The sequence below is a fragment of the Amphibalanus amphitrite genome, unplaced genomic scaffold (assembly GCF_019059575.1).
Source record: "Amphibalanus amphitrite isolate SeventyFive unplaced genomic scaffold, NRLGWU_Aamphi_draft 000135F_arrow, whole genome shotgun sequence".
Taxonomy (NCBI): domain Eukaryota; kingdom Metazoa; phylum Arthropoda; class Thecostraca; order Balanomorpha; family Balanidae; genus Amphibalanus; species Amphibalanus amphitrite.
Window position 1 is genome coordinate 703,418 of NW_024881630.1, and position 14,505 is coordinate 717,922.

General features: G+C 49.1%; 1 protein-coding gene across 1 annotated transcript; it reads left to right on the top strand.

The window, feature by feature from the left end:
* The first annotated feature begins 233 nt into the window (after positions 1 to 233).
* Positions 234 to 14,068, top strand: LOC122382240 (interferon-related developmental regulator 2-like). The gene is made up of 8 exons (XM_043367329.1): positions 234 to 513; positions 9,813 to 9,917; positions 10,280 to 10,448; positions 10,847 to 11,048; positions 11,422 to 11,651; positions 12,155 to 12,398; positions 12,662 to 12,757; positions 13,060 to 14,068. The coding sequence occupies exons 1-8, from the start codon at positions 474 to 476 to the stop codon at positions 13,264 to 13,266; spliced, it is 1,293 nt and encodes a 430-aa protein (XP_043223264.1). The 5' UTR covers positions 234 to 473; the 3' UTR covers positions 13,267 to 14,068.
* Positions 14,069 to 14,505: the final 437 nt, after the last annotated feature.

Here is a 14,505-nt window from a genome sequence, read left to right on the forward strand (position 1 = left end):
ATTACCATTCGATGCGTAATGTTGTCATGTGTTGGAAATGGCAAGGCGTGTAACATTTGATTTAGCTGTCCTTTCTCTTTGCAATGCTAAATATTTTCCGTTTACTAATTACCTCGTAGTAAGATTTAAATAGCAATAGAAAACATTTAAGTTCTATTTGACATACATCTGACATAACATTTTATGAAATTTATGTCAAGAAATTGATATTATGCAACACAAATCCAAGGACATTTCTTTTACGTTACGACTGCGGCGCAGCGCGGCATTTATTTTCCTTCGACTTTCCAATACAACACCATCTGGCGTTATGAATCAGAGTTTTCCGTTTCACGGAAAAGTCAAGCCATGATACTGTTGTCCCGTTCTAAATTATCGATAGTGGAGAGTAAAGCGGTTGAAATCGTTTGGAGTTATATACACAGAACTTGTATATCCTGATCTCGACTAGTAGTAGCGAAATCATATTCAAGATGCCCAAAGGAAATAGGAAAAAGGCTGGCGGAAAATCGGGTGAGTTGCGCCATCATTGTCTTCTTTCTTCTCCTATTTATATGAGCTTCATATGGTAGATACTAGATACATTGAATATGCTATCCAGATAAAATGTGAGTGAATTTGGTGGGTGTTAAATCATCTGGTTAAAATTGCTTCCCAATGTTCCTGGTGTAGTTGTACCATATGGACTATGTAGGCTGGGTCCAGACCATACACCGACAATGAGGCCAGTTTTACCAACAGAAAAATAGCCGCCTGCCAGAATTCTTTGCCTAAAGACCACTTCACATACATAGTGTAAATTGAAATGCTTTGGGCAGTGGGCACGGCACATAAGCGGTAAGAGGATAGGGCTTTACCATATACGTTCCGTATGTGAAGCCGACATCAGCAAAAAGTTACAGCAGACGGCTATTTTTCTGATGCTTAAACTGGCCTCAGATCAGTATCAATTTAGCCTGTTAGTAAAAGGTTATTGTGGGCTAATTTTTCATTATTTATTTTAAACATCATTTATTTATATTGTATGGAACTAATTATCATTGCTTAGAAAATTATGAGGTACGGTTCTCCAGGGTATTAGTCGTAGGTCGCTCGGCGAGCGGGAGGGCAACCAGTTCCGCCCCTGTATCGCGTGACCCCTTGCTCCGCCCAGTTACGCACGAGCGTACTCCACGCCGCGTAGTAGCGTGGGGAGGGGAGGGTTAGAATGGTGGCATGTGTAGAGGCTAGAACCGGTTTCCACCGCCATGCCACCGCCCAGCGACATGGAGCGGGGTCAGTGACCAGGGCGCAGGGAAAGGTCAGAGGTCAACTATAACGCAGAGCTTTGTGTCTCCCTCTCCTCCGCGTGTAACCGCACGACAGCGGCCGGCCGCCGATCAGGCTTGACATGTCAAGGTCACCCGCAGTCAACGGGCTCAGAGGGTTGGTCGAGTGCGCGTCCGTGGCTGACGACAGTCTCGACCATGTGCTATGGTGCCGTTATACTAGCGTGGGTAATAAGTTTTTGTTCAGTGCATATGGCTGCTGGGTTGTGTCATCTTGATATATGATGCCTTGTAACGTGTATGATACGTTTAAAACCTCGCTGGCAGTGGCCGAGAGGAGAGGGGGGGGCGGGGAGGTGCCGCCTCCACATGTTTATTTTTGTTAGCTGCTGAAATTTGGCAAGCCTAACCTTTGATTTAAGCTGAATTTTTATGACAGCAGCTGTATTTTCACCCTCGCCCATATTGGTGTTTTGCCAGCGTCTATCGTAAGGGGGGAGGAGGGTCCATTGGACCCCTTTGCCGTTCAGCCCTTGATCGAGCAAACGCTTCGCGAAAAAAAAGAGCGTGTTGCCCGTGACGAGAGGAGGCCGATGATACCCAATTTCACGGTCCTAGGTCATTGGTTGACAGGTCAATATAACTCAAAAGTCGGGGAATCGGGACCTGTTAGAGCTTCGTAAAGTGAAGCTGTTATAGGGTTTTGCGGGGTGCTGATCACGAAGTTCAAGTTAGTTTTGATCACAGATGATGTTTTCGTGCATCAGGTCACATGTTACGAGGGAACCAAAACTACTTCTTAAATGTTCAAACGGCTTCTAAATGCAAAATCAACTCCAAAATCTACCCTAGAAACATGTAGAACTCGAAAGAGTGAACAAAGGTCATCAAAGATCAGTGACCTGACTGACCTTCACGTGACCTTGATACCCACTAGAATCCATGGGATCAACATCCTTTCACATGTTTGATCGCTTAAAGCCACAAAAAGACATAAAACGCGCTCTACGCGAAATACGCCAAAACGCGATTCCGGCCAAACATGGTTTCAGAAAACAAATCACAAGTCAAAGGTCTTTTGAATCAGGGTCATATAAATTACAGGGTAGGCGTAATATTGATTGACTCGAGGGTACTGAAAGTGTCGTCGCAATCAGCCGCTTTTTGCGCGAGTTATTTGCGAAAAACTGAGGGTAGGAGGGCTGTTCGACACCCTCCTACAAGTGCGAAGGTTATGGTCAGGCCGTTGACCAATGACGTCAAAAGTGAACCTCTGTAAGGTCCCAAAATGTCGCGACGTCGCAGCACCCTTCGTGCCAGGGGACTTTTCAACGTGGAATGAAGCTTATATGATCTAGTACTATCTCACAGAGGCCTCACAACTTGTATGTAGCTATCTCGTATTTTTCTTAAGAGTGACCTGAAGTCAGGTCGGACACGCAACCTCACGATTATCGATCAGTTGGGACATATGAAAGCTGTTATTTTGGCGCCAGGAGCCATCTAAAGCTGTCTCAAGCGCATTAATTCGCGATTTTATACAATCTTTGCAAGCCCCAGCATTCACTTTTCCATTCTTAAAGTTAGGCGACTTCATTTATGACGTCACTAAGGTCACAGGAGTTTTCACCAAAGAGTCCCGATCAAATTGAGATAGCGAGTCGGGAAGCCACCAGTGGACTTGTGAGGACCTACCGAATCGAAGAAGCTACATATATGACCTCCTTGGGCCAGCTTCGTGGCCTGAGTGGCTCTGCCCTGACCATGACCTGATGTGAACATGCCTTAAATTGACCTCAACGAAAACAAAGCCTATACTATTCGACGCGCTTGAAGTTGAGCATGCAAAACTCGATGGTGCTATAATGTTGGCTCTGTAATCACTTAAGTGGTGAAGTTGTTTACCAAAAACCGATCCCGCGACTTTGAGCTGACCTCAGAGTTTATCGGTTGACCCGAGACATTCAAATCGGGTACCAGTTGCTGCATCTCATACGACGCACGCGCTCAGTTTTATCCGCAAGGCGCTAGCTCAATTAGGGGCAAAAAGACGGAGAGTGGTCGCAATCACCCCCCCCCCCCTCGGCCGGGGTATACTCGTATGCAGAAAACCCAAAATTCCGTTGAGGGTTAAGCACTGAAGTAATATTATGATGCGAGAAGGTATAGGTCAAAACAAGTATGCACACGAGCGGGTGTGAATAAAACTGTGTTCGAGGTATGCCTTTTTATTATACATTCGATTTGCTTTAGTTATTGGTAAGAACAGATACAACCAAGAAGAGCGCCCCTGAAGAAAAGGTGGCGCACCGGATAGGTGCGATTTTAAGGTCTAAGGTCAGTCGGGGACCTCTAAGTTCGGATTAAGCGCTGCATGTTAGGGGTAAAAAAATGGGGGCAAAAAAGCATCCCGATTTTGGCAGCATCGTCATGCTTTGTCATGGCACTGATTCACTCCCTCGGCCGAAATATTATTACCCTTTTGTATGAGTTCTGGCATAATCCCGCACATTATGCTGCATGTTGTTTGCCATGAAAAAAAAACAATGCATGTTCAGCTACGTTCTACGCAGTACGCACTAACCTAACCACCATCCCATCACCCACCACTAGCCACCATCCCGTTCTGTGCCCCCTTCCACCCCATACGAATCAGCCGAGACACTAGTCAGTCGGGCTAGCGCTATCCTATCCTCCCTTCCTGACTGCACAGCGCTTAAACCCAGAGCCGAGACTTCCCGAGCGCGACCTCTGACCCCACGCGGTCCGAAGGGTCGGCCGATGCCTAAGGGTGCGCCGCGCGCCGGCCACCCGGATAGCCTCTGCCGAGTCTCCCTTTCATACACTGTTTACTACGCGCTCGATTCATTCATGATTCTGTGTTTCTGCGTTCCTCTCGTTAGATGGCTCTACTGATGTCATAGGCGATCCCAGGAAGATTGCGGCCAGAATACCCCAAACGGCAGAAAATGAGGTTTTTGGTGAATATCTAGGAAAGTATTTGGCATACAACAATGCAATTTCACAGTCTCGTGGTAAATATGCATACACATAATTCGGGTTGATACTTAAGCATTTGAACATTATATAGGACCAGATATGTCCGAAAAAGCAAAACCAACAAGACTTTTACTGGAGAGCCGTACCTAGTTATTCATCAAGTTATTTATGAATAACTAGTTAGTTATTGTCCAGCCACAGAATTTTGCATGCTGAAAAACTAGGGGTAGTCATAGTCACTCATAAAGCAGTTGTCACAATTGTTTTGCAACCAAGCAGAGGCACAGTACCAGACCAAACCAAAACCAACCTAACCTTACCTGAACTAACCTAACATGCAACCCACAGCCTATAGCCTACAACCTAAAACCTACAACCTAAGTATGTACCAAATCTGCAACCTAAGTCTCCATGGTTGCAAAAACAAAAGTGTGATGCCTGCTTTATGACTACCAAACCAGATAGGTACTTGGTAGGTAGAAGTCTACCCTAAATGGAGTGTATTAATAAAATTCAAGTCATAAGCTGTTTGTACTCATACATTTAACACAGTTGAACATGGGCAATGATCTCACCATTCGGAAACCTAAAGAACAAAGAAATGACTACTTGATTACAAGCTAGGTACAAACTCATGACTCTTAAGTGCCCTGCTCTTGCCTTCAGCAGTTTTTCTTTTATCAAGTTTTCATTTAATAGGGTCCCAGTGATTTCCTTCAACATTCAATCTATCCTTCTTGCCAGGATTCAAATGTGCACAGCACCAGCTGTGAGCTGGGCAGCAGCAGCACTTGTAGTCCTTCATAATTTTTCAACAATGTCCCTTATCCTATCTGTATCCTTTGCTTTTCATCTCATATTCACCTCAACTGAAAGGCTATGAGGTATGTGGATGTTATTGTATGTATAACTATGTGTGATGCAAAGATGCTGGTCCTACATGACAGGACACAAGGAAAACGAAGAATGATAAATGTGTTGGATTATGGATTGGATAGCATGTGTCTCTTTGGCACCCAATCTGTTACTTGCTGGCTAGGTATGTCTTCTAGCTAATGCACATCAGGATCTGATCAAAACTGTTTGAATTATTTACTATGCTAACAATTTTCATTTGAAATGATGAATTTGACATAGTTTATTGATGTTTTGTTCCTACACCCATCATTTATAAACTGCATTTAGGTCTCTTAGGCTGATAATCTGTCCTTACCCATGAATTTGAATTTTTTGGTACAAACTATTGAGTGGTTACCAGAGGACTGGTGCAGATATGGAAATATGTTGCCAATTATCTTTCTTTTTACTCAAGGGGTAGATTTGTGGAGTTTTTGAGATAAGGTAAGGTAAGCCTTACTTGATCAATGCAAGAGCAGATCTAACAATATCTTATGATAGCTTGAGTGCTAAAGACAGATTTTGCTGATTAAACCAAAACTCATTATCCGACATGGGCCAGCAGGCATGGTCTTGGGGAGTTAAAGCTTTTGGGACAAAAATAATCTGCTCTAGATATATGATTTTTTAAATGTAGATTTTAGGATAATAAGGAGGACCCATTTATATTGGTAAATGGGATCCCGCGTCGGCATGACGATGTCCTCCCTTCGACAATGATTGCCGTCGGTGAGGCGTGTCCGTGTGACTATGATCTCCTGTCGGTGTGACTATGATCTCCTGTCGGTGTGACTATGATCTCCTGTCGGTGTGACTATGATCTCCTGTCGGTGTGACTATGATCTCCCGTGTCGGTGTGACGATGATCTTCCGTGTCATTGTAACGATGATGCGCTGCGACCGACCCCGTCTCTCACTGGAGCGGGCGTGGCCGGCGCTCCGTCGGTGCGTCCGCCGTCGGCCGGTGGCTGCGCCAGCTGTGCGTATCTGGGTCAGCACCGAACTACCGCCGACCGTCAGTCAGCCGACCGACGGAGCGACCTTGGTGCGCGGCGTGGGCAGCGCCGGAACAGCGCAGCGGCGCCGTGCAACCGGCAGCGCTCACCGCACCCGCCCGCCAGTCGTTAGCGAAACACGAAACGAGAGGGAAGCAAACATACGAACACGAGTCCACGTGATATGGAAGCGGCTCAATCACCCTGCATCCTATCCTCAGAAGTAGGATACATAACCCATGGATACTCTTAGGAGCTAGCAATGGGATCGATATAGCTTCTCAGAAGTAGGATACATAACCCATGGATACTCTTAGGAGCTAGCAAGTAGCAATGGGATCGATATAACTTAATATGATGGGATGTTAAATAAATTGATTGATTGATTGATTGATTGATAACCATTTAAATCGTTAGAAGCATTTTACATAGATTGAAAATCGATAGAAGCTTTTTACTGCTTTCTCACATGAAGCAGGTTTCTTGAGAAATCTCGTAATCAATTTATGAACGAAACAAAATGATAGTTGCGAGCCGCCGACCGACACCAATCTTGCGTTACATAATGCGTTTAAATGCTTCGTTTGGCCTCGCTTATATCAGCTGGTGCTCCACAGTGCAATGTGTGGCAGCGACGTGCTCTGTTTCCAACCCAGTACATACAATAGAGGTGTACAGTTTCCGAAGCGTTTAGAACCGGCTCCACAAGGTCAACCAGAGCTGTTGATATTGTGAACGCTATCAGAACTCGTAAGACAATGCCGTGAACTTGCCCGCTAAGTTTCCCTTTTTTCTAGTGGTGTAGTCACAACATGCGCGATCCTTATTCCAGCCATGTATTTACTGTAGACAGATGTGCATGCATATATGCTGCTTCGACGAAAAGCTCTGTGTCTTGTTGATTGTTACGAGCGAGCGAGCGCAGCGAGCGAGCGAGTTCATACTGAATTAAGGGAAAATCCTGAGTATGAGCGGCCGGCCGGCCGTGGGGACGCTCTTCAAAAGCTTATATCTTAGGAACGGGACAACCGATTGACAAGCGGTCTTCTTTACTGAATGTCACTTGGACGTAAGAGTTATGTGGTGTGATGACCACCATGCGCTTCTTGCCAACCACCGCACGTGGCGCGTGGTAAAGTTGGACATTTTTTAAGAACCCCCAAAATTGCAGCCTCAATAACGGCACAACGGTTGGGCCGATACTCGGTACACAGTTAGGTCTTCATCAGATAATTCATCTGCATGTGTTAACCCTCGCCGGCCGAGGGGGGGGGGCGGGTGCCGCCCCCCCCCCATAGGGTTTTTTCGCGATAGCTCCGAACACGCTGGCGATAGAGAGCTGAAACTTGGCATACCTGACCTTTGATCCAAGCCGCATCTTTTGACACCAACCGCATTTTTGGGTCAGGTCAGGTCACTGACCTATGACGTCATAAGTGAACCTCTGCACGGTCTTCAGATGTCGCAACTTCGCAACGCCCTCACTGCCAGAGGAGATGTCACAGGGAAATGAAACTTGCAGGATCTAGTATCCATTATGAGTCCCACAACTTGTATATCTCGGATTTTTCCTAAAGGTCATATGAGGTCAGGTCATTTTCGTGACCTCACCATTATAAGTCAATGGGGAAAAATGAAAACTGCTATTCTGGCGTCGGGAACGATCTCCAACTATCTCAAGCACACAGAATCGTGATTTTATGCACTCCTTGCAAGGTTAGATGCGTCACTTTTGCAATGTTGACCTTGCGTGACGTCATTTATGACGTCATCAAGGTCATATTAGTTTTTCGTCAATAACTCTTGATCAAATTGAGCTAGCGAGTCGGGAAAGCCACCAATGGACTCAGGAAGACCTGCCGAATCGAATGATATGCGACATGACCTCTTTCGACCAACTTCGTGACCTGGGGGTGCTGACCTGACCTTGACCTGAGGTCAACACCCCAAGTTGACCTGACCCGGACAAAAAGTATATCATTCGACGCGCCTGAGCGAGACGAACACGATGCTGCCAAAATCGGCGCTCTGCGGCCGTTTTTTGCGAAGTTATTCACCAAAAACTGAACCGTACCTTGGGGCACTTGACCTGACCTCAGAGGTCACCGGTTGACCTAGGACCTTAAAATCGGGTACCAATCTCTGCGTCTCGTAACGGCGCACACGCTCGTTTTTTCCGCGACGCGCTAGCTCCACCAGGAGCGAAACGGCGAGGGGGGGGTCGTACCCGCCCCCCCCCCCCCTCGGCCGGCGCGTATGTAGAAAACCAATAGGTCCGGCGAGGGTTAAGGTTGGGGTGCTACAGCACGTGCGCACGTGCAGGGGGCGCTCCCAGATCTCGAGAACGGCTGGGCCGATTGCGCTCAAATTTGGTACACGGTTGGGGACCAGTTAGTAGGGTGCCATGCAAAAGTCAGTTTGGACCCCGCTTGCACGTGCACACGTGCAGAATGCCGCTTCCAGAGGCCTGTTTCACTAACAAATAAAACTTGTATTTACAAAGGAAAAGCTTGAGTTTACAAGAAATAATTACCAACATTTGAGATTTGGATTTCACGAAACCTTTGAACATGAATTTTGAGTTTAAAATTTGCAAACTTTTTTACAAGAAAAAGTTTGCTAGAAAACATGGGAATCTCAAACTTTCTGTTTCACGAAGACCAGAAACTTGAAAGAAAACATCTTAATTACAAACCTGAAATTCCAGTGGTCCTGACGTTCGGAATTTTGATACTTTTTGTGCAATAATGCAAAACAGTCATATATTTAGAACAACTATGCTTTGTTGAGTCGTTTCATGCTCAATTTTTACTTAGCACACGCCCTAAGAAGCAAAATAATCGGTATTAAAATATCGTCATGTTTTGTCATTCGCGCGCCATAATTGCATTCAACAGTCTTCTGCTGTCAAATATTTTGCGTGTTATTTTCTTTCAATAATAGGACAATGTGAACTATCATTTATATCTTTTTCCAACAGCATCATTATTTATAATTTGATTAGGCAGCTTTTGACATGAATACTAGACAATATTTGACACAAAGAAGCAATATCTTTAACATGCTATAGTTCTTGATTAAAAACATTTTTACTGTTTACAAGTTTATTTGCAAACATTTTCTTATCGGAGGTGCCACTGGCGATGAAGCTTAGTGAAATCGGTTTTTACGTAGTTGGTAAAAATACTTATGAATTGTAAACTACAAACACTTGTAAATACAAGTTTTTAGTGAAACAGGCCTCAGATCTCAGGAACGGCTGGGCCGATTGCGTTCAAATTTGGCACACCGCTAGCGACCGGTTAGAAGGGTGCTTTGCACAAGCCCGTTGGAAGTACCCTCTCGCCCTTGCGCACGTGCATGGCTCACTATCTCGCTCGCTCGTTCTTCGCCCAAAAGGCGTTTTACTGGTTTTAACCCTCCACTATGATCGGAGAGAGACGGGAAGGGGTAGGGACCGAAGGCCTGGCGCTCACCTGCACCATCCGTTTCACAGGGGACAGGACGGACAGTTCTTCCATTCCTTCCCTCTCCTTCCACAGTAGGGCGGTCTTTGGCCGGGGTGTTGGCGTCTGACTGCCCTGGCGTGTTCCTGTTATAATGGGCCGGGGAGGGAAGCCCTGTGTCTGACCTGACCTTCCCTCTTTGACAGGGGGACGGGGTCGCGGCGGGGACGCCGACGAAGAGCTTCACCACAGCGACACCATCAGCATCACCAGCTCTTTGGACGAGCGCAGTGTCTGCGACGGCAGCGTCTGTGAGTAACTGCGCGCGATTTTCACATCGTGTGGCAGACGTCCCTTACCGTGGACTCTACATTACAGTAGAGTGCTAAAGGGATAGCGACTATGGGCTGGGGCTACTCCAAGGTGTTTGTGACGGGTTTGCCTCAGTTGAAATAACTTCGTTATCTGAACTTCATGTAGTACTAGACGACCCACGTTGTCCTTGACTGTTCTGTGTCCTCCACATGTTTGCATCATTGGGGGCACTGCTAAGTGTTCATGAGAGACTCCTTGGTAACTCGCAGCTAATCTCTCCCCACTCCGGCGGGCTTTATAAGTCCATCCACGTCTCGGTACCCTTTCTGATCCTCCCTCACCGGCCGGCGTTACACAGGCGGGGACCAGGATGTGGACGAATCATCACAGGCCGAGCATTTCGAGGAGAAGGTGTGTATGGCCATGGACGGCGCTCTGGACAAGTCAGCCACCACACGCACCAACAGTCTGCTGGCGCTGTGCACCGCCTTCAGCAAGGAGTACGTGCCAGAGTTTGTCGAGTCAAGGTGAGTCCGAGTTCGAGAGCGGCCTTGTCCGGGATAAGGAGGGTACGGCGGCTCCGTTGGGGAGGCAGCGTGTGTTATGTGATGAAGATTGCCCTCAAGTGGGTGCGTGAGCCAACATTGTTAAATGGACGCAAAAAGTTACATGGAGATAAGGTATTTGTATGCTCTGCCTCTTGAAGTTGAGTGCCTGTTGTCACTGGCTGTTGACCTTTCTTCAAATCGGACCTTTTTGCGGCCGAGCTTTTCTGTCAATTCATGACATGGACAAAAGCTTTTCGGACCATATGACTGACCACATTATATGCTGTTTTATGGCTGTTTTCGTTACCTTTTTAGCACGCAGGCGGCGCGTTTCGTTGTCTCCCCGTGTAACAATGGTGGCCTGTGACCCTCCACAGACGGATGACGCTGAGTGACACGGTGGAAAAGAGTCTGAAGAAGGGCAAGTCGGTGGAGGTGGCCGCGGCCGCCGACCTGGCCGTGCTCATCTGCCTGCAGCTGGCCGATGTCAGCGGCGTCGAGCTGGTGTACAGCGAGCTGCGACACACGCTGGCCACACTGGTGGCCGACAACGCCCAGCCGGCCGCCGCGCGCGCCAAGGTAACCACATCGCCGACCGGAGCGCCACGTATGAATGCTCCAGGATGCTTCGTGCCAATTCAGTGCTTGATGCGGGTTTAGTAATTAAAATATTTAAGATCTTTGCTGGCAGGAACGATTTCTCTGTCAGAAGTAGCAATTTCGTCACACTAAATAGTGTAGTGTTTGACAGCGCGACTTACTGCCCGAAGCGAAGCAATCTACGCCCCCGCCTGGCGTTTCTGTCTGGCATGTTTGCCGGCCTGCGCTGTTCTGTTGTCGTCTATTGTACTGTCACTGCTCTGTGACCTTCAGAGTTAATCAATCTGCTCACGTGCTGACACGTGTTCTGCCCACGCCCGTGTATCTGACCTGGCCCGTCTCCCGCCGGCAGTGCTGTCTGGCGCTGGGTGCCATCTGCTACCTGAGTAACGCTGAGCCGACCGAGGTACACGCCAACATGTCCCTGCTGGAGTCGCTGGTGTTCTCCAGCGCGCGTCGGGACGGCGGCGCCGGCCCGGCCGCGGCCGCCGTGTCGCCGCCACTGGCCACCGCCGCCCTCCAGGCCTGGACACTGATGGTCACCGACGTCTCTCACAACGCGCTGCTGAAGGTGGCAGAGAGGTGGGTGTCGCTGCACGGGAACCGTCCTGGGGTGGGTGCGACGTCTCAAACAGTGCGTGGCGGAGAGGATTTGGTTAGATAAGTTAGGTTGTGAATGGGGCTGTTATACTGGAGCGGTGGACTCACTGGTAGTTGCAGGGCAGGCGCTTAGGAACGAAAAGGGAGAGAGTGGTGGACGCTGGGAGCTGTGTCGAGATCGTAGAGAGGTATTGCTAGAAACCAAGGTCACGGCAAGTGGGTAGAAAGTAGTTCTGAGTGGTAACTCGAGAGACAGTAATGGTGAAGGGCAATTAAGAGAAAGTAAGGTCGTGAGGCGGTTTGACATCCAAGGTCATGGTCAAAGAGCACCCGTGATCGGCTTGCAGTGGCCTTGCTGTACTGTGCGTAGCTTTTCAAGAAGACATCAGGGAAGTTGTAATGGCTCATGTTTTTATAAACATTTTGCTGGCAGGCTACCACGACCCTACTGAGTGACTGACAATGATTGTTACTCGCCTCCGCAGCCAGCTGCCGCGCCTGACGGCCCTGCTCGAGTCGCCAGACGTGGAGCTGCGCATCGCCGCCGGCGAGGCCATCGTGGCGCTGTACGAGCTGCTCTGGAGCGTCGATGATGAGTTTGTCGGTGACGACCTGGACGGCCTGTGCGCCCAGCTGCGCCAGCTGGCCACCGACTCCACCAAGACCAGGAAGAAGAGCGACCGCAAACAGCAGCGCTGCGTCTTCAGGGACATCCTGCACACGTTCGAGGTGGGTGGAGGAGGCCAGCGCTGCGGGCCCCTGGGCTAGGCTGAGTGGCGTAGAGGGCAGTAGTGGTTGTTTTTCGACTCTCCAGTAGTCTGTGTTCACTGTGTATTCTGATGCATATTTTCCGCATTTTTGTCATTAATTCAGCTGTTTGCCGTGATTGTGATCCATTCTGTGTGGTTTTCCTCGTTGATAACCGGTTCTATGTGGTCTGCTTTCCGTTGTTTGTGCTTGTCCTCGTGACACCGTCGGCTGTGCCCGGACAGGACGATGAGTACCCGAACGATCAGGTCAAGTTCGGCCGCGAGGTGCTGCTGATCGACACGTGGTCCAAGAAGCGCCTGTACGACTTCCTGGCCTCGGTAAGGCTACCGACCTGTCGGTCGTCAAACGGCCCTTCTTTTATTGTACGACTTTGGGTGTGGCATAACTACTCGTACTTCCGAAATGTTTAGTTTGATTGGCCTCAAATACCTTGATAATTTAATTTAATTTTGCTTTTAATATAGTCCAGTGGCCTGCTCGTCTCCCCGTCATACGCGTTAGTCGATTTGCAGACCGGGCGGTTCACCTGTCCGTCTGTTTCTCTCGTCTGACAGTCCGTCGCTCCGTTATCCCTTCGTCCGCTGCTCTGACCGTCGCTCCGTGCTGTTGCTGCCGTCAGGTGCTGCGGTCGGGCACCAACACGCACCTGAAGCAGAACGAGCTGGTGCGCGCGGCGCTCGGTCTCGGCGCGCCGCTGGTGAGCGCTGGCTCGCAGGTGCCGCGTCTCTCCAAGCTGGACAGGATGTACCAGCTGAACGAGGCCACCAAGTGCCGTCAGCAGGCGCGCGGCAAGTACCGCGACAAGCGCACGGCCATCTTTGACTGACGGCCGCCGGGCCCCGCGGCCGCCGCTCTCAGCCCGTCGCGCGCCCCTCGCGGTACACCGCCGGCCGTGCCACAGTTGCAGCTAGCGCCCCCGTCTGATCTGCCGTCGTCTCACACGGGCAGAGTTTGGTTCGTCCCCGCTCAGCTGCCCTTGGTTAGCTAAATATGAAAGACACTGACCATGTCCTCAAATATCCCTAGGAACATTTGTACAGCGTTCTGTCGGTTTCTTTTATTGAAGGTGCCGCCGCAGCGCTGCCATCTGCCGGTAGAATTGTGCATACCTCAACTCGAGCGAGCGCCGCTGGGTGGCGGGTGGTTCAGCAGCCACGATCGCTCTGAAGCATCCCGCTAGACTTCCACCCTCCGGCGAGGAGCTTATGTAAATCGTGTAAACAATAACCTGAACATAGTATATACAGCCTTCGCCCTGTTGCGGGTTTCGTAAATTTTAGCCGGCAGTATTTTTGTAATGTTGTTTAAAGTGTATACTGTGAATGTGGGCGTGATAGGCCTGACTGGATTTTGGACGGTTTCTTTTCTGGACACGGTCTCGGTGTCGGTTTTAGGTCCGGCTTGTCGAGCGGTCGGCGCAGGTGGGTGGTGCGGCGGTGCCAGCGGGTCCCCTCCCAGCCCTGGCGGGCCCCTGTAGCATCGGCTAGCGTCGGCTCGGTTTTCGCTGCGGACAATGTGTTGCGCTGTCGCTCGCGATCTTCTCTGCGCTATCTGCCGGGCTTCGCCCGCCGCTTCGTCGTGTTGTGTATATTTTAGTGTCGGCGGGACAATATACGACTAAAGTTCGAGACGTTGGTCTGTGGCCGATATTTCTCCATCGCGGGCTGTGCGTAGTGTAACGTGTGCCGCGCAGATACGAGCAGATATGGCCGTGGAAGGGGAATGAACAGGATGGATGGTAAACGACAGGTGGCTTGGAGATTTTCTGCTTGCCTCAATTGCACGAAAAAATGACTAATGCCTAAACAGTGACTTATGTTTCGACTGTGTCGTCTAAAACAGTATGTTGAAGAGCTATGGAGAGGTTAACCTTCGCCCCAGTGGGGGGGGGGGGGGCATATGTTACCACCCTGTCGCGTTTTTTGTGTGTGAATAAAAAACCGCGGCGTGTAGCGCCGCGCCGCTTGGGGTAGCTTTTGGTACATCAATTTTGGACAATGTGTGAAATTTTTGACCCCAGATCATGTCAGGTCAGGTCACCAGGTCAAGTTAACTGACCAAGCCA

What these genes read in the sequence shown, in the direction of transcription:
- LOC122382240 (XM_043367329.1), top strand. Translation starts at nt 474, where the DNA reads ATGCCCAAAGGAAATAGGAAAAAGGCTGGCGGAAAATCGG. An exon ending in AAAGGCTGGCGGAAAATCGG is followed by an intron (nt 514 to 9,812) that starts GTGAGTTGCGCC and finishes CCTCTTTGACAG; the next exon opens with GGGGACGGGGTCGCGGCGGG. An exon ending in ACATCCTGCACACGTTCGAG is followed by an intron (nt 12,399 to 12,661) that starts GTGGGTGGAGGA and finishes GTGCCCGGACAG; the next exon opens with GACGATGAGTACCCGAACGA.